The sequence below is a fragment of the Balaenoptera acutorostrata genome, chromosome 5 (genome assembly GCF_949987535.1).
Source record: "Balaenoptera acutorostrata chromosome 5, mBalAcu1.1, whole genome shotgun sequence".
Classification (NCBI taxonomy): domain Eukaryota; kingdom Metazoa; phylum Chordata; class Mammalia; order Artiodactyla; family Balaenopteridae; genus Balaenoptera; species Balaenoptera acutorostrata.
The window spans coordinates 41,087,141-41,106,200 of NC_080068.1; the positions used below are offsets into that span (position 1 = coordinate 41,087,141).

The 19,060-nt window shown below is 36.6% G+C and overlaps 1 protein-coding gene across 5 annotated transcripts in view; it reads right to left on the reverse strand.

Annotated features, from left to right (window-relative positions):
- Positions 1-19,060, reverse strand: part of ARHGAP24 (Rho GTPase activating protein 24) — a 535,848-nt gene that overhangs the window by 27,737 nt on the left and 489,051 nt on the right. For 3 of the 5 annotated variants that reach the window (XM_057547034.1, XM_057547036.1, XM_057547035.1), the window contains 4 exons: positions 5,589-5,721; positions 4,897-4,970; positions 3,856-3,972; positions 1,445-1,566 (listed from right to left, as the gene is read on the reverse strand). In XM_057547034.1, coding sequence (XP_057403017.1) covers positions 1,445-1,566; positions 3,856-3,972; positions 4,897-4,970; positions 5,589-5,721 — 446 coding nt within the window. The remainder of the gene's footprint in view (positions 1-1,444; positions 1,567-3,855; positions 3,973-4,896; positions 4,971-5,588; positions 5,722-19,060) is intronic. The other 2 variants (XM_007177348.2, XM_007177350.2) reach the window with 1 other exon arrangement.

A 19,060-nucleotide genomic window follows, 5' to 3' on the forward strand; every position in this document is an offset into this window, starting at 1 on the left:
ATCATCTTCAGATTGGAGCTATTATGAATAAAGTTGACATAAACATTGACTATAAGTCTTAGGGGAACATGTTTTCTTTTTTAGCACACTGCTTTATTTAATTTGGAAAAAATATCTTTAAATTGTGTTGGACTTTTTTTTGCTATACAGTTAGGTGTTTGAAGATAAGTTGGATTTTTTTTACACTTATAGGCTTTATTTTGATGCATGTCCTTTTGAATTGCATAGTTTCTAATGCGAAACCTTTAGAGCAGTTTTAGGTTTTTAACAGTTCTAGATTCCATTGATGAACCAATATTGACACATTATTATTATTATTATTAACTAAAGTCCACAGTTTATATTAGAAATCACTCTTTGTGAGATCTGGGTTTTGACAAATGCATAATATCATGTATCCACCATTACAGTATCATATAGAATAATGTTTCATGGCCCTAAAAATCCTTTGTGCTCCAACTATTCCTCCTTCTTTTCTTCCCCAAACCTCTACTGAATCATTAGGATTTCTTTTAAAAACTTTATATAGAGACTGTAACTTTTAACATCATCACCAAGGTAATACCTTTCTGAGGGCTCGATACAATGTCTCAATGTCAGGGTTTTCTACTCTGGTTGTGGGAAACACAATTATTTCGAGCTTGGTGTGAGGCCCAGGAATGGTTCAGACTACTGATTTCTGGTACTCTCCCCCAGAAAGTAGTGTAGAGTCCTCCCATGCAAGCATAAATCAATTCTTAGGTAAAGACTTGAGGGATAACCTCTGCAGATCTCCGAACAATCTCTATGTCTAGTTCTCTCTTTTCTGCTGCTTAATGAGTTTTCCATCCTCTAATCTTACTCTTTCAGCTCAGCAAGACCTGCACATCAACAGTACTACTGATGGCCACAGGTAAGAAAAGTACTCAAGCAGTGAGGTCTGCTGGAAATAAACAGAAGTAACAGTTCATTGTGGAAAAGAATTTGAGGCATTTTGTAATACAGAAAACAAGAATCTCTTCATGTTTCAACCCAAGGTAAATAAGCAGCATTATCTTACAGAGGCCCATATTTTCTGCCTCTTGAAATTCGTCAAATAAAACCAGAATTAATAAAAATACATTAACTTAAAATAGTAACTATTTGAATTTTCTGAAAATTGCATTGGACTCAAAAAGTGAATTAGATTTTTTTCCATTTTTGTGTGATACTTTGCAGATGACTTATGGAAGTTCCATTTATTCTTATAAAACTCCTAAGGAATCGTTCGGTAAGTTATGTTTAGTAAACTCCAAAAAAAAAATGCCTGATTCCCAAAGAGGAGTTTTTGTATTTGAAGAACTTGAGTCCATGAATGGAGTTACCATGGATTCACTTATTTCCCTAGTTTCCTCACAGGAGAATAGGTTCAGGACAACAAAGAGACAGTTCTATTGATGAGGGTGTAAGCTAATAATTTACTTACCCTCCATAATGGTCAAGGGATCTTCCACTTTGGGGCGCAGGATATTAGGGCCAAAGACAGTGGCCAAGTTCTGCACACTCATTTTGTTAATTCCTGAATAGGACTGTACTTCATCCAAGAACCTGTTGGGTGCAAGAGTATGAACAAAACACAATGGGATCAAACTTGTTAGTGGCAGAAAATGGGTTATCGGGAAATTTATGAAGTGGAGTATGTTCAAAGATGATTATAGACACAAAATTCTTTAGGAATTCAAACCTCTCTCTGTCAAATGTGCAGAATGTATATTGCAAATTATTAAGGATCAAACTCATAAGGGATCATATCAAATATCTGCTCTGGCCTGGCTTGGCTTGGTTTCCCTGTCAGTCACAGGGACAAGAGTGTTTGGATAATGCTAATGTGGACTTGAGATTCAAGAACATGAATTTCTTTCCAATCCCTAAATAAAATATTAAATTTATATATATATTTAATTCAAGAACTATAAATAAGATTGGTACAATCTCTTATTTCAGAGAGGAGGAATCAACCCTCTTTGTGGAGTAATTTGTGAGCTTCGAATTTATAGTCTATTAAAAAATGAGATCAAACATGGTTTAAAATATAACCTCAGTTCTACTGATATGGAAAATTGCAAGCACAAATTGTTTTAACTTGTTAGGTGCTAAAGAATTAGAGGCATGAAATAGCCCTTTCCCCAAATGATTTTTTTTTTTTAAACATCTTTACTGGAGTATAATTGCTTTACAATGGTGTGTTAGTTTCTGCTTTATAACAAAGTGAATCCGTTATACATATACATATATCCCCATATCTCTTCCCTCTTGTGTCTCCCTCCCTCCCACCCTCCCTATCCCACCCCTCTAGGTGGTCACATAGCACTGAGCTGGTCTCCCTGTGCTATGCGGCTGCTTCCCACTATCCCCAAATGATTTTAATAGCAGAGATTGTTTTTGTAATTTTTCAGCTTTTCTTCATTTCCCATCCCCTCTTTGTTTCTACAAGAACTTCTATTAATTCATGGCTTATTAATTGTACTAATGAGACAAAGAAGTGATAAAAATTTTTTAACATATTTTATGTTATTTAAAATAATATATTTTATTATGTGTCAGTCGTGCTAACTTATTGAACTCTCAAAGCATCTCTGTGAGGTAAATACCATTATCTCCATTTTACAGGTTAGACACATGAGGCACCAGAGAGGTAAGAATCTTCTCCAAGGACACAGAGTTTGCAGAGCTGAGATCACCTGAATCCAGGTGATCTGACGCTAGAGTCTGAACTCTTGATTACTATACCATGAGTTTTTAAAAAGGTGCCGTTTGGGAATTCCCTGGTGGAGCAGTGTTTAGGACTCCATGCTTCCACTGCTGTTAAGATCCCACAAGCGTGGCCAAAAATAAAAATAAAAAAGTGCCTATTTCCACATGTTCACTACTGTTATACAGCCTAATTATAGCAAGACTGAAGGGCAAAAAGTCAAACTGCTATTTCTTATTTGAAATAGCTGAAATTAAAAGTCTGCTTAAAAAAAAAAAAAAAGTCTGCTTTAAATGTGTTAAGAGAAGTTAAGGTTTTCTATTGTGGAGATAAAGACGTGCAATACCCTTCTCCAAAAAGCCTTTTTCCCTTTTACTTAAGAGACTGTCACCCTTTTCTTATCCATTACAATAGCTTGAATTAGTTCAAAAACTTGGGATGGAACCCTTCTATGTTAATAAGTCTATCTTATCAGTGAAACTATTTCTTGCTTTTTCAAATTCTGAAACCTAAGGTCTTGTTTGTTTCCTGAATGCTAACCATCACCAGAAAAAGTGTGGCAGGAGGTTCTGGAATTCCTACTCAATTACAGTTGACAATGAACTCCACAGTGTCTGGCGTTAGTCTTAAACTCCATAGTTCCCAGTCAGCTGTACATTTATCTAATCATGACGCAAAAAACACATGTAAATGATGCACTGTACTGAATTAAAAATTTTAATTTTATTTAAAAATGGACTGGGAAGCTATCGTTTAAAATACTTTACAATGACCTGTAGTGCCAATCATTAATCGCTTTATTTAAATTTAATATGTTTCATGCAAATCAACTATATTCCAATAAAATTTTAAAAAATTAATTTAATATGTTTCAATAGTACATACTTGATTTCTTAAATAGGGGCACAGACATGGTACATAGCATCCCTGACATTAAACATAGTCATTGAGAGAGAGCTTTATGAAGCACAATTACTGTTCTAGCAGAATTGAGTTACAATGTTTTTTTCAATGAGTCTTGAGAGAAATGGAAAAAATTAATATTAGCATTCACTATATGTATAAATGTATAGGTATATAAAATTTTAAAATATACTTCAATTTTTAAAACAGCTGTGTGAAATATGTTTTCACTACCCTTTTACCTATTAGGATCTTTAGTCTCAAAGAGGATAAGAAAATTGCATAAAGACACGTAAGTAGTCAGTGGTAGAATCTGGACTCCCGGGCAGATCTTTCTCATGCCAGGATACACGCTCCTTCTGTTAAACAATGGTACATGGCACATGTATAAACAACCTGGGTGGAAGTTCAAAGCAACATATCTTTAATATGTAGAGGCCAGAGAGACTTCAGAAACAGCAAATTACAAAATCAAACAATTTTAGTGCTCAGAGAAACTTTTGAAAGCACCTTGTCAAGGGCTTCCCTGGTGGTGCAGTGGTTAAGAATCCCCCTGCCAATGCAGGGGACATGGGTTCAAGCCCTGGTCTGGGAAGATCCCACATGCTGCGGAGCAACTAAGCCCGTGTGCCACAACTACTGAAGCCTGTGCACCCTAGATCCCGTGCTCTGCAACAAGAGAAGCCACCTTGATGAGAAGCCCATGCACCGCAACGAAGAGTAGCCCCCACTAGCCGCAGCTAGAGAAAGCCCACAGGCAGCAACGAAGACCCAAAGCAGACAAAAATAAATAATAAGTAAATAAATTTGTTTAAAAAAAAAAGAAATCACCTTGTCAAACTTCAGTTTTATAGAGGCCAACACTAGAGCTCAGAGCAGTTAAGTGATTTTTATTCACTGTCAAAAGTACATTAGTGGGCTTCCCTGGTGGTGCAGTGGTTGAGAATCTGCCTGCCAGTGCAGGGGACGCGGGTTCGAGCCCTGGTCTGGGAGGATCCCACATGCCGCAGAGCAACTGGGCCCGTGAGCCACAACTGCTGAGCCTGCGCGTCTGGAGCCTGTGCTCCGCAACAAGAGAGGCCGCGACAGTGAGAGGCCTGCGCACTGCGATGAAGAGTGGCCCCCGGTCGCCGCAACTAGAGAAAGCCCTTGCACAGAAATGAAGACTCAACACAGCCATAAATAAATAAATAAATTAATTAATTAAAAAAAAAAAAAGTAAATTAGTGTCAGGCTAAATACAGTCTTTTTAAATTTAGTTTTGTCTTTAGGACAATTCTTACCTGCAAATATACTTGAGAAGGTTGTAATTGACCACTGGCAAGCTCTTCACCTGCTTTGCTAATTCTTTAACACCCTGAATATAAAGAAGAGAATAAATGTTATCTAAGTGTTGGCCTTGGAATTAAAGCACATGGAAAATGGGCAAACAGCCTTTTTTTTTTTTTTTTTTTTTGGTTAGTTTCACATATTACCAGTGAAGGATACTGTCTTGAAAACTTGCCACTATCACAGAGAACATTTCAGAAATATTTTCAAAAGATGTGAAAGCATTTCAAATATCTCTGTAAGCACTATTTGTGGAGAAACATGTTTAGGTGAAGCCCTTTTAACATTTTTAACATCTGTTCACAATTGACTGAAAAGGGAAGATAGCCTTATTTGTAAGAAGGTTGTTTGGGGGAAAGAGTAGCCTTAATATAGTGAGCGCCTTTCCGAGTTTTAGCATTTGGGGGCAAAGTGGCAAGGAGTGCTGATTTCATTTATTCATCTGTACTTTTCTTTTTGATCAGAGAGAGGATTAAAAATGGGACCTGCGTTGTGTGTGTAAAATCTAAACATGTGTGATGTCAATACTTAGAATAGTGGAAAACAATCCAAGCATGGGGCAAAGGAAAATTTACAGATTAAAGACTAAGAACACTGACAAAAAACCCAAACTATAGCTTTTTAAGAAATAAATGCATGGACTTACAGCTTCCTCTTCCTTGCTGAGCAGTTTGGCACAAGACAAAAAATCCTCATACTTGGCATAAGGAATAACCGGTTCTGGGAGTTCTCGGAGATACAGTTTAAGAAGCGATGCCACTGTGTGTACATCTGTGTTGCTGTGGAGGTACAAGTGTAAAGAGTTTCTACGGAGTGAACTTTATACCGTTTGGTTAATTTTTTCATCAAGTATACATCTAAGAGTCAGACTTCTAAATGAGTTGACAATTGAATTAGTCGATCCAGCTTTCAAGAAGCACGTGCTTGGGTAACACCTATTAGATGCTGCCACAGGTGGAAAAGAGAGGGACCCAGAGAGACACTTGGAATCCTCAGTGTGGTTTGCAAATATTCAAAAGTGTAAGCATTTTTCTTTTGTGTGCATTTGATGTTAAGCAAAAGTGTTACTTTTCTAAAGCAATGAGAATATATATACCAGATTTAAAATAAAATATAATACAATGCACCAAAAAACACCCAGTCTACATATGTGTGTCTATATGTATTCAATGTCAAAATTAATTACTTATAGATCCTAACTTCATTTCTTATTCTTTAGAAGACATTGGTGATTGGTTATAGACATCTCAAGTTTAGTACATTTTAACTTTTTAAGAAAAACTCACTTTGAGGATGATTGATCTCAGAATGATTGCTTGTCTGATATTCTAAGATAGTTGGTGATCCTTACAGTTTTCTAGAAAGAGAAGGGAAGTGCTACAAAAATAAACACTGAGGGCTTCCCTGGTGGCGCAGTGGTTGAGAGTCTGCCTGCCAATGCAGGGGACACGGGTTCTAGCCCTGGTCTGGGAGGATCCCACATGCCGCGGAGCGGCTGCGCCCATGGGCCACAACTGCTGAGCCTGCGCGTCTGGAGCCTGTGCTCCGCAACGAGAGAGGTCGCGATGGTGAGAGGCCCGCGCACTGCGATGAAGAGTGGCCCCCGCTCGCCGCAACTAGGGAAGGCCCTCGCATGGAGACGGAGACCCAACACAGCCAAAAATAAATAAATAAATAAATTTATTTTAAAAATAAATAAATAAACACTGAAAACTTAACGTGTCCTTTGTGTAAAATTTATTTTTATTCTCTGCTGAATACCAGAGTGATAGGATAATTTACCGAAATATTAATTTATATTTTGTTCTATGTATCTCTCTGTTAATCCATGAAGATGGCTGACAGTAGAGGCAGGAGGAGGTGGTTGGTTTGGGTTTGTTTTGTTTTGCTTTGCTTTGTTTTGGGGGTGAGGAACAAGAGCGTGGGAAGGAGAGTGGTGGTCAGGGAATGAAAGGTCAATTGATTCCCAAGAAGTGGGAAGAGTGGTGGTGAGCAAGGTCAGGGATTCTGTAAGTGGTGGGAACAAACACTCCAATCCCAGACTCTGCTGCAGGAAGTGACAAGTCGCTGAGGGGTATTCCTTCAGAAGCTGGGATACAGGCACCAGGATCTCCTGCCTCAGTGACAATTCTCTTGCCCCAAGGGTGACATAAAAGCAGAGTTGACTTCACAAATCTACATGGGCTGGGACAATGGGCATCTCAGTTCTCAATTTTGGACTCTTGGGTTGATTTCCTCAACTATCTCCCGCATAACCTCTCTGTAACAGGCATTATAGAAAACGCAGTGGCTAGGACCCTAAGGGGTTATAAAAATGAATATTCTAGCCTGCTCATAATTTATAATCTAGTGGGAGTAGGAGATAGAAAGTAGTTAATAACACAAGTATATAATTACAAAGTGTGGTGAGGAGTAATAAGGAAACGTTTTGGGTGCCATCTAATAACAAGAAAGGACTAATCCAGGGGTTGGAGGGCTTCTCTGAAGAAATGATGCTTAGGGTAAGATCTGAGGGGGTGTAAGAATGAACTAAATGAGAGTGAAGAATAAAAGAAGTCATTCCGATTAAAGCAAGGCACGTAAACAGAGCCCAAAGTGGGAGGGAGTGTCCTGTCCATGAGGAGCTGACAAAAGGCTAAGGGAGAAAGAGCTCAGAGGATGAGGTCTGAGCAGAGGGGAGCATCCTCATGGACCATAGGACTTCATCTACCTTGGAATCAAGGCAAGGGTTGAGGTTTTCCATTTTAACATCAGAGTCAGTCAGAGCTGGTATATTGTCAACCTTTTTTCAGATGCTAAAATGATGGGGGTGATATGATAGGGCCTGTCTTTAATCAATTTTATTCTTTTCATAATTAAAGAAATGCATTTTTTCTCTTAAATTTCTGAACCGATAGACAATATAGAGGCCATCTTAAAGGCTAGTAAAGAACATAAAAATCATGTCTCTGGGACATCTTGAAAACTATTCAAGCTCATTAATTTCTAAAAATACTTTCCTAAATTTTTTTTTTAAAAAAGATACATAAAATAGTCTCAATGGTAAAGCAAATAAAGACCCTAGTTTTTTTCTTTTCTGGCAAATTGCTATATTTCATGCAATCCAAAACCCTTCTGTGTTTCTCTTGGTATGTCGTGAAGCACCTGACCCTTGAAGGCACAGTCATCAGCAGTAGCAAAACCACAACCTGGGGCAGGATATGCAATGCAATCAAATATTACAATAAACGATTTCCATCTTTCATTCCACTCTATCCAATCCACTCTAATCAAACCCAATCCATGACTGGGTCGTTGGGTTGTGTTGCCTTCAAATTCAATGACCATTTTGTTAAAGTTATAGAAAGACACAGAAAGGAATGCAAAAATAAAATATAAAATAAGTATAATTTCAATATATGGTGTATGTTATGTATAATTTGTATGACTATATAAATAGAATATACAAAAATATTTATGAATTAAATGCAATAAATTAATGAAACAATAATGATAAACAAGAAACATTTATTTAACAAGAAATCTGTTTCAGTGTTTCAGTGATGGACTGTTCATTACATTGCCTGTCCCCAAGCACAGTGTTTTTAAGGTAACTTGCCTGTTACTGTATTATTTTGCTTCTAATGAAGTTGAGCTGTAGTACTGAGGACGTTTGAGCACTAGATGGCACGATTGCAAAGTTAAACTAATTGAGATGGTGTGAAAATTGTGAAGGATGAAAGGCTGCAGAATCATTTTTCATCCACCGCAATTTTCTTAGCACCAAAGCTGCAGTAATGCTCCAAGAATAGAAATATTTGCACTATGAATCAAGGTAAGAGATGTGGGCTATGATGATTATTTTATTCCTTCTCTAAATTGATACATTACATTAGTTTCTAGCATTATAAGTATATACCCATACACTGTTGGTTATATAAAAATGGTAAGGAAAAAATAACCGAATATATTTTCTTTTTTATTTCAATTAAAAAAGGTTATTACATTTTTGGCTTACAGGTTACAACTTAAAAATTTTTGACTCTTTCTGAGGGGCTTTACTAAACTTAAGTTATTTTGTAGAAATAGAGACTTTTCCATTTTCCTAGCGTTCTCATTTTTGGCTTTGTCCTTTCCCATCAAACGGAAGAAATCAATCATTTCTGGGAAGACTTGAACATGTTTGCCAGTTCCGGTTCACCTCAAGAGGCTCACAGTCTATCCGCCCCAACTGCCAGCATGCTACTCACTGCAAGGGGAAATCTGATGTTTCTCTGAAAAATCTGTTTGTATATCCATTCTACAAAATAGCAACCTTCTGCATCTACCTCTACAGACTTGTATCTCTTACTGAAAACCCACTATTTTGCCTGATTAATATTTGCTTTAGTATGTACAGCCAATTAAGTAGATATCAATGTGATGTGTTAATTGCCCAAAGTACCTAGTGGGATGTGCTGTCTTTGCCTCAGAGAAATACATTATGTTCTTCAGCAAAGTGAAGTGACTATATTGTAGCAAAATTGATGTACAATGGAGAATTAAAATCCCTAAACTTGTTAATAATAATAATAATAATGACAACAACAATAGCAGCAGCACACGTCTACACACATCTCTCCCTGTCTCAGGCCCTCACAGCTGTCCAGTGAGTAGGTCCTGTTATTAACTCCATCTGGGTACACAAACAGGAAACTGCACTGACAGAACATGCCTTGGGGCTAATTGCTGAGATATGAGAGGTTTTTTTTTTTTTTTTTTAAAGAAATTCGCGTTCTTTTATTTATTTATTTATTTATGTATTTATTTATGACTGTGTTGGGTCTTCGCTTCTGTGCGAGGGCTTTCCCCAGTTGCGGCAAGTGGGGAGCACTCCTCATCGCGGTGCGCAGGCCTCTCACCATCGCGGCCTCTCTTGTTGCGGAGCACAGGCTCCAGACGCGCAGGCTCAGCAATTGTGGCTCACGGGCCCAGTTGCTCCGCGGCATGTGGGATCCTCCCAGACCAGGGCCCGAACCCGCATCCCCTGCATTGGCAGGCAGACTCTCAACCACTGCGCCACCAGGGAAGCCCTGATATGAGAGGTTTTGAAGTCACACTCCTTTGGTAGAAATTCAAAACTACTTGCTAATATAAATTCATTATCCAGACCTCAGGTCTCCTTCACCCACCTGGTGGTAGAATCTGTTTTCAGAAATTAAGATAAATAATCATGCACATCCTATCCAATGACAGCAAAGAGGCAGAGACAGGCCCAGGAATCCTGAGTAAAAGAGCTATCAGGCCAGAAGATATTCTGTAGCATATGTCCCTTAATTGATCAACATATGGGGTTTGTTTTCACCTTAAATTGTACTTGGACTTTGCTTCTGGATCCTGTAGTGCTTTTTAATCAAACCTGAATTCCATGAGACTTTCTATTATTGACTTAGTTTTATATTCTTGAGGGTCTTCCTTTGGTCATTCTGGGATTGTTCTATCATTCACTCACCAAATAGTTGCTGAACACTTACAGTGTGGACCACCTCATGCCACATGCTAGGTGAGACAGAGATGAACAACATAGATCTTTTCTGTCCCCCTTGGGCTTATATGTCTAACCCATCACCATCAACATGTTTCCATCCCATGCTTCATTTGTTTGACTCCTTAAACATTTTCTGTATTTTTTATCTGCTAAGTCCCTGCCAGGTGTGTGATCTTAAGAATCTTTTTATACTTCCCAGAAATTGCTTGCCTATTTATAATCTATGTACAGTATTGGCCTCTTACTAATCCTAACAGGGATAAAGGAGTCTGACAACAATCTGTCTTGCTCATCCTCTAACCCCACCCCTGCCTTCCCTGATAAACAGACTCACACACACAGATAAGTAGAATGCCACAGTAATTCCAAGTATAATACTACACAGACAAAAACCTTAGAACTTTTAAGCCTCAAAATTAGAAATGGGAATTTTTCACTCTGGATACTCTGCACAGGACACAGCATAATCCATTGATTGAAGTGAATAGAATGAATTTCCAGGCACCCCACAGGGAGTTATTAAAGATATTGTGAAGTTCTTTGCAACACACACAGTGAGATGACCTAAAATTTTCTTGGAACTAAAAAAAAATAATGTCATATCTATCAAACTCCGGGAAGAACATATATGAGACTGAAAACATTCAGCAGCATTACCAAGATGAAGCCTGCCACCAAACTGTCTTAAACAACATGCAGTTCTGTGCACCAAATTCACCAAGACATAGAAAAGCAAATCCAAAGGCAGTAGGCAGTTCCAAACTAAACTAAACATTTACAAGAAAAGTCTGGTTCTGTTCTAACTTATTTTTTTATATATCTGTCAAAAATGGTACACTTTTTGGCAGTAAAATTTGAATCTGGTTAAACTGTCATGGCTCACTGTAGTTATGTAAGTGTCACTGCTGAATTACATACAACACAAATGGGCAGTTTTATCTGTCTGGACTACACTGAATTAGTGCTTGTCTCAAAGAAGCCTCCTGGTTTAAAAGCAATGATGGCAGAGAGTGGCAAGATGACCCTTACTATGGAATGAATTGTTGTCTCCCTCAAATTCATATGTTGAAGGCTCAGCCTCCGATGTGATGTGATGGTATTTGGAGATGAAACCTCTGGGAGGTAATTAGGGTTAGATGAAGTCATCAGGGTGGGACTGTGGTTTGATGGGATTAGTGCCCTTATAATAAAAGACACCAGTAAGCTTGCTCCCTACCGCCTTGCTCCCATGCACATGCAAGAGGAAAGGCCATGTGAGCAGAGGGTAAGAAGGCAGCCGTCTACAAGTCAAGAAGAGAGCCTTTACCAGAACCCAACCATGCTGGCACCCTGGCGTCAGGCTTTCAGCGTCCAGAGCTGTGAGAAAAATAAATTTCTGTTGTTTAAGCCACCCAGTGTGTGGTGTTTTGTTATAGCAGAGGCACCAAATCTTCATCTCGTGAGCTTACCAATAAAACCATGCCAGAGTGCTAGGCAATGAGATGTCATCAGAAAAATAGAAACATGCTTTCAGATAATGTAGATTTATGGAAATATTGTCAGATTGACCAATGTGACATAGAAGAAAGTGATTCTCAACCTTGGTTGCACACAGGAGTCACCTGGAAAGTTTTTCAAAATACTGATGATTAGGTCCTATATATTCTGATATAATTGGTCTGGGTGAAGCCAGGACATTGAGATTTTTTAAAGCTCCTCAGTTTTCATATGTTGCCAAGGTCAAGGGATATTAATATAGAACATGTATTTGAGGTGGAAAACTTCCAAATAAGGAGGCAGTTCTAATGTGTAATGGTCACAAGTTTAAATCTGGCTACTCTATCATCCATTGGAGCTGACTAGTTACATACTTACCTCTCCAGTGTTGTGATGGAAGAGGTGGGAGGAATGCTGGTGGGGAGATGTTGTTCATGCTTAAACCAAACTGTTACGTTGACATTTTCTTTCCTACTTCTAGGATTACTTATATGTATGTAATTACTTATGTGTATATAGACTCCCCCTTTAAAATGCTACTAATCACATAAAAAGAATATTTGACAGTTTTATACCATACCATACACACACACGTACCCCTATATGCGTATAAGATACTCAAAGTAACAAATAAAATGCCCTGTTGTGTAGCTGAAGGAAGAGATTCCTGTGAGCAGTCTGAGTTTGGTGATTCTACATCATAGATCCCTCAAATAGAAAGTAACTACAGCCCCAAACTGAAAAAAAAATTCATGGATATTCATCCATTTGCTATTTCTGACAAATGTTTCCCCTGGGTAAGTCTCTCATTTCATTGTTTTTTTGTCACCTCACTCACCTTCTCCTAGTCAGCTCCCAAGCTTTTCTTCCTCTGCTGGCCTCTAAGTATTATTCTCCTTGACTCTGTGTACATACCCTGGCTAAATCCATAAGTTTGATGATCACTTTTCTACAATGACCACAAAGTATACATCTCCAAACCAGACCTTTCCACTGAATTCTTAGACGTTCCATACACACTCTGAACTCCATATAAACAAAGCTGGACAGCAACAAAAACCTTGCAATAAAATTATTCCTCCTTTACCATTTTCTCAACCATGAATGGCATCACCATTCACAGAAACAAACAAGAAACCTAGAAGTCAACCTAAATTTTGCTTTTTCTGAGATTCTAAATCTAACAGTGACTAGTGATTCTCAGACTAAGCTGCACATTGGAATCACCTGGAAAGTTTGTAAAATACCAATGACTGGATCCTATATATTCTCATGTCATACCTCATGAATCTGTTCCCTCCTCAGCAGTCTCATTGACACTGCTGAAGTTCAAGTTATCACTCATCTCCATTAATATAACAGCATATTCATTGGTCTTTCTGCTACAAGCCTGTCTTCCCACCCTAGACCCCTGAACATACACATCCAGGTGGTAATCACTTGTACCAAATAAATATAAATGACAAGTAAAATGCCTTGTATAGCTTTTGAATGCTACATATGAATACAAAGGGCAAATGTTTAAGCATATATAGATAAATATACATTACAAAGAAACATATACACTTATTTTATAGACTAGTCATTAGAGGTGACATCATTTAGTTAGTTTGGATTAGTGTTTGAGAGCATTGATTCACTTTATAAATAGCCACACTCTAATATCTCTAAGTAAATTAAAAATTTAGACTGAAGAATAAAAATAAAATCTGACTTTTTCCATCATAGAACCAAGGTGAGTTCATCGGAGTGGAAAGGCTAATGCGATTGAGGCATTTAAAAGGATTGATGTAGAACATTCAGACAAGTTTCCTTACAGTAACATTACATCAGTATAACTATTTTAACAGGCTACCTTGTACATACATATGCATTCAATTCCAATGACAACAACACAAAAAACCTAACTAAAACCTTAAGATGCAAATAGTAGATAAGTTCTGGAGATCTAACACACAGCGTAGTGAATACAGTCAACAATACTGTATTATAAATGTCAAATTTGCTAAGAGACTAGATCTTAACTGTTCTCAGTACAGAAAAGAAATTATAATTATGTGGCCTGATAGAGGTGCTAGGCAACATGCCAATCATACTGCAATATATAAACATTTTGAACCAACACACTGTACACCTTAAACTTACACAGTGTTATATGTCAGTTATATCTCAAAAAATGAAATTAATTAATTACAGAAATATGTTGTCAGTTACAAAATTAATCAACATGACTATTAAAATGAGTTCACAATGGCCCTGGTGACTTGGGATCCAAGGTTCAATGTTATATCCAAATTCAACTTAGAAGTAACATTCAAACACACATGTTGCATTCTTATACTATAAATGACATTAATACTGTCCAAGCTCTTAAGACCCATGTTACGAAAAAAAATTTTTCACATAGAAAATAAATCTGAGGTCAAGGAGCCACAAAGATTTTCTTACTAAACTAAGATCCTATTCATATTGATAATGTATATAATTGCTTAGAATATGTATTGATCTAAGGAATTACTTGAAAGTCACGAATGATAAAGAGATTAGAGATAGCCTGTTTGCAAACTGGAGAGATTCTATTATAAGTGTGTGTGTATCCATGTACTATATATACATATATACACATACTACACACACACACACACACACACACACACACACAGGTACTACATACATATATATATATTTTTATTCTTTGTAGAATTTTTGTAAACATATCCAGCTGGTTTCATGGTATGAAGAAAATGAATCAAGGCTCTCCTTGATTGACTGTGCATGTTGGACTTTGTTCTCTCTCAGTGCCAGTAGAACTTTACTGAATTTATTCATAATTGTCTCAGGAGAAAGCTCAAGCCTTTGAGATTCCAGAGAATATCTATAGTTGTTAATGGAAGAAGTAGTTAATTTGCTCACAATTTTTAATAAATATAGGCATTCCTAATCTAGATTGGGAGTCATGATGGAATAATATCCATTGCATTAACACTTTCTCTGGCTGTTCTGTGAAACATAATTTCCTAAATTCACAAAGTGTAAAATATATGCCAGGAATTGCATAAATGATTTAAAAAATTAGAAGATTGTTGTCAATTCAGATGACCTATTTTCAGGTGGATATAAAGAAACTACTCATAGTAAGAGACACAAGAAAACTCATTTACAGAAAATTTTAAATTACAATGAACAAATAGCACTTACTATTCATTGGATTATGTGACTATAGTTTGAGAGAGGTGGATTAGGACACTTCTTGCCCACCCCACATTTTCTCCAGAAATGGCTCAGAAATAAAGACAACTGGAAGGAATAATATACATTCTCTAAGTACACTGTGATTATCTAATGAGATGTAAATGATGATCTTCCACATTTCTTGCTTAAATGGGATATGCTGTCTTTCCTAACATTTGACTCCTGATGTACAGGTGCAAAGGATTCTTTCACAGAAGTTTTACATGGCTCTATCAGTTTTCATGTCTTTACATTAGTAATTGTATGTACCAGAGACTTTATCACATAACCCTTGCTTGTTTCAATTGTACCCTGGACTTAAAACGTTAAGGGTTGTAATTTCAAAATTTGTAATTTTGAAGTTTCATATGATCTTCAAAATCTTGGCAAACAATGAAATTGGCTTAGCTAAAATAGAGAAGTTACAGCTGTATTGAGTTACTTTACAATTTTATATTGTCTGCCTACATATTTTTCCCTTTACTAAACTCTGCAGATGGATTTTCAGGAGAAACAAAGGAAATGTCATCATCATAATACATTCAACAATTAATTGTTTTTCTGAAAGATTTCAGATTATGCAGCCAAGAATGTCCCAGAGAATCATTATTGATGTTCTGATGCTGACAGGGTATATTTATTGAAAAAATATATTTTTAAATTTCCCCAACAGCATTTAAAATCCATGTACATAATTTAAAATTTCCATTTTTAAATAAGAATAAAACAGAGCTAAATATCACAGGTAATTTTTCTAGTTAATGAAAACTAAATAGCAAAGTTTCCTTAATATAACTCTTTTTTCTTATTAATGTGTCTTTAACGCTGACTCTTTTGCATGTTGCTCATTTCCTTTCGTAACCATCACAAGACTGGAAAATTTTGATTATCTGATTTTTAGGATAAACAATGAAGGATGCAAACATTCTTTTCTAGAATACTTATTTTCTTCTAATAAAGTCAATAAGGTAGGAAAGAAAACCTTTGTGCCTTATAAAGCAGCGGTCCCTAACTTTTTTGGCACCAGGGACCGGTTTTGCGGAAGACAATTTTTCCACGGACGGGGACGGGGGTGGGGTGGGGGGAATGGTTCAAGCGGTAATGCAAGGCGATAGGGAGCAACGGGGGGCAGCACATGAAGCTTCGCTCTGCCGCTGCTCACCTCCTGCTGGGCGGCCCAGTTCCTAACAGGCTGCAGACCCGTACAGGTCCACGGCCCGGGAGCTGGAGACCCCTGTTATAAAGGAGATGAATAAAGAAATGCCTAATTTTACATTGTTGAATCTGTAACTCATGGTGTTAGAGGGAACTTAAAAGGGTTTTCTGGCATATCCAGGTGAATCTACAAAATCAACACCCAAACTGTTCAAGTCCACGCAGAACATGTTCCCCCTCTGAACACTTCAACAGTCTTTTATTACAACACAAAAGCACTCTCCACATAAGAGCTAAAATGATACCATTCCAGTTTATTAACTTGTGTGCATATATACGTATTGGGGGAAAGACTAAAAAGCTTTAAAAGAATCCAATTATGTATTTATTGTGAATCTCCTACTAATAAATGCTGTCATGCTCTTTGTTGGAAAGGATACTTTGCTACCACATATACAGATATATATTATATTAGTGCTGTTATCTACTAGGACTATATTTAAGAGAGGTCAGTGTAAGCGGGAAGAAGAGAGACAAACAAATTGTATTGAGCAGAAGTTAGGGGGTTTGTTTTTATTTTTTGTTGTTGTTTTGTTATAAATCAAAATCTAGTTCACTTCGGAAGTATAATGCATCCATATTCATGGAGCATTTCTGGAATACAAAACAAACAAAGGTACTGGTTTTAATTTAGATTTGTGGCTTTTATGAAATTGTGTTTCCATTCATAAGATTATGACTCCACATTAACATCGGCAGGCATTTTGCTTTAGTTGACAAAAATGATATTTTAACAGAATTTTAGAAGTTGTTTTGAAACATGACAATTTTCAAATTTCCTGAATTCTAATCTATGAAAATAAGAACATGAATTGTCTACTTATTGAGATATCAGAAATATTTGCACTCTTCTACCCAGCAAATATATTCAAAATATACTCCTTGTATCCATTTATTCAACAAAGATTTATTGAATGCCTACATTGTGTCAGACATTGTTCTAGGTGCTAGGGATAAAAAAGGTGATCAAGAGTCAAAATTCTCTACTTTCTTTGAGTTCATATTGTAGTCATACATGTAGAATTTTACTTTATAAATACAGAGTTTTAAATGAATATCCACAGTGAGATCCTTATGAGTATGCATATGCATACTCTCATGATATCACAGATGTTTATTTCAATTCCCAGAACACTATTTTGATTCTTTAGCAATTTTTCAACCATTTCCTTATAATAAATTATCAAGATAACCAGAAAAATCAAACATTTAAAAACCATATGCCTTCTAAAGTGTATACATGAATGGCTCATAAGCACATAAAAAGATACACAACATCAGTAGTCATTAAGGAAATGTAAACTAAAACAAAAATGAGATACCATTTCACAGTCACCAGAATGGCTAGGATAAAAAATTGGAACACTCATACATTGCTGGTAGAAATATAAAATGTTGCAGCCACTTTGGGAAACAGTTTGGCAATTCCCCAAATGTTAAACGTAGACCTGGCAATTCTACTTCTAGGTATACACCCAAGAGAAATGAAAACATGTCCACACAAAAACTTGTACATGCATGTTCACAGCAGCATTCTTCATAGAAGCCAAAAAACAGAAACTACTGAAATATCGACCAACTGATGAATGAACAAACTGTAGTATATCTACAAAATAAAATTCTATTCATCAGTGCAAAGCAACAAACTATTGATACATGCTATAAAATGGACAAATCTCAAAAGCATTATGCTAAGAGAAAAAAGCTGGATGCAAGAGACCATGTATTGAATATTTCTATTTATACAAAATGTCCAGAAAAGGGAAAATCTATAGAGACAGAAAGTAAGTACATTAGTGGTTGCCTGGGGAGGAAGGGCTGCTGGGAATAACAGTAAATGGCATAAAAGACTCTATTTGGGTGATGAAAATGTGCTAAAACCAATATATGGTAATGGTTGCATAACTAGGTAAATTTGTTAAAAATCATTGAATTGTATCCTTGAAATTGGCGAATTGCATGATATGTAAAATATGGCTCAATAAATTTATTTCAGAAAATATATACCTTTAAGGAATGTACTTTCACCAAACTCATGCAAGAATATTTACAATCTGACTTACAAGACACACAAAAACACACTTTCAGAACATAAAACATTATAGGTATCTTATTTCGTTCAGTAGGAATTGCTATGGAGATTTCAAAACAGAAATGAAGATATTCTCGATTAAAAACACTTAAGAGTTTATGGTTAAGCACCAGTTGCTGTATTTATGTGTTCAGGATATTACTTTTCCTTGTCATATAAAATGTTAAAACCATCATCACCAACATCATGATACTTACAATGACAATAAATGTGCTAAGTGCCTTCTTCACACTGTACCACTTACTCCTGGTGTTTTTGTTCTATTTTGTTTTATTTTTAAATTCATGAATACAACAACTCTGGGGGGGTTAAGTGTTATTTCCATTTTACATATGAGGAAACTAGGAATTTGGAGAAGTTAAGTAACTAGTCTCAGATTGTTAACATAGGTAGTAAATGGTACCTGCTTCTCATCAAAGCCTGAACTCTTATTCCTACACTGCTTCCTTGCAAATAAGTACACAAATGCCAATTGATAGATACGCCAAATACTGGGAAACTTCTTGGTTAATTGGTTATTTTTCTTCATCACTCAATCAGGTTTCGTTGGAAGTGAACTTAAATTTATTCAAAGCTAAACTGAAAGGAAGGTGTAATT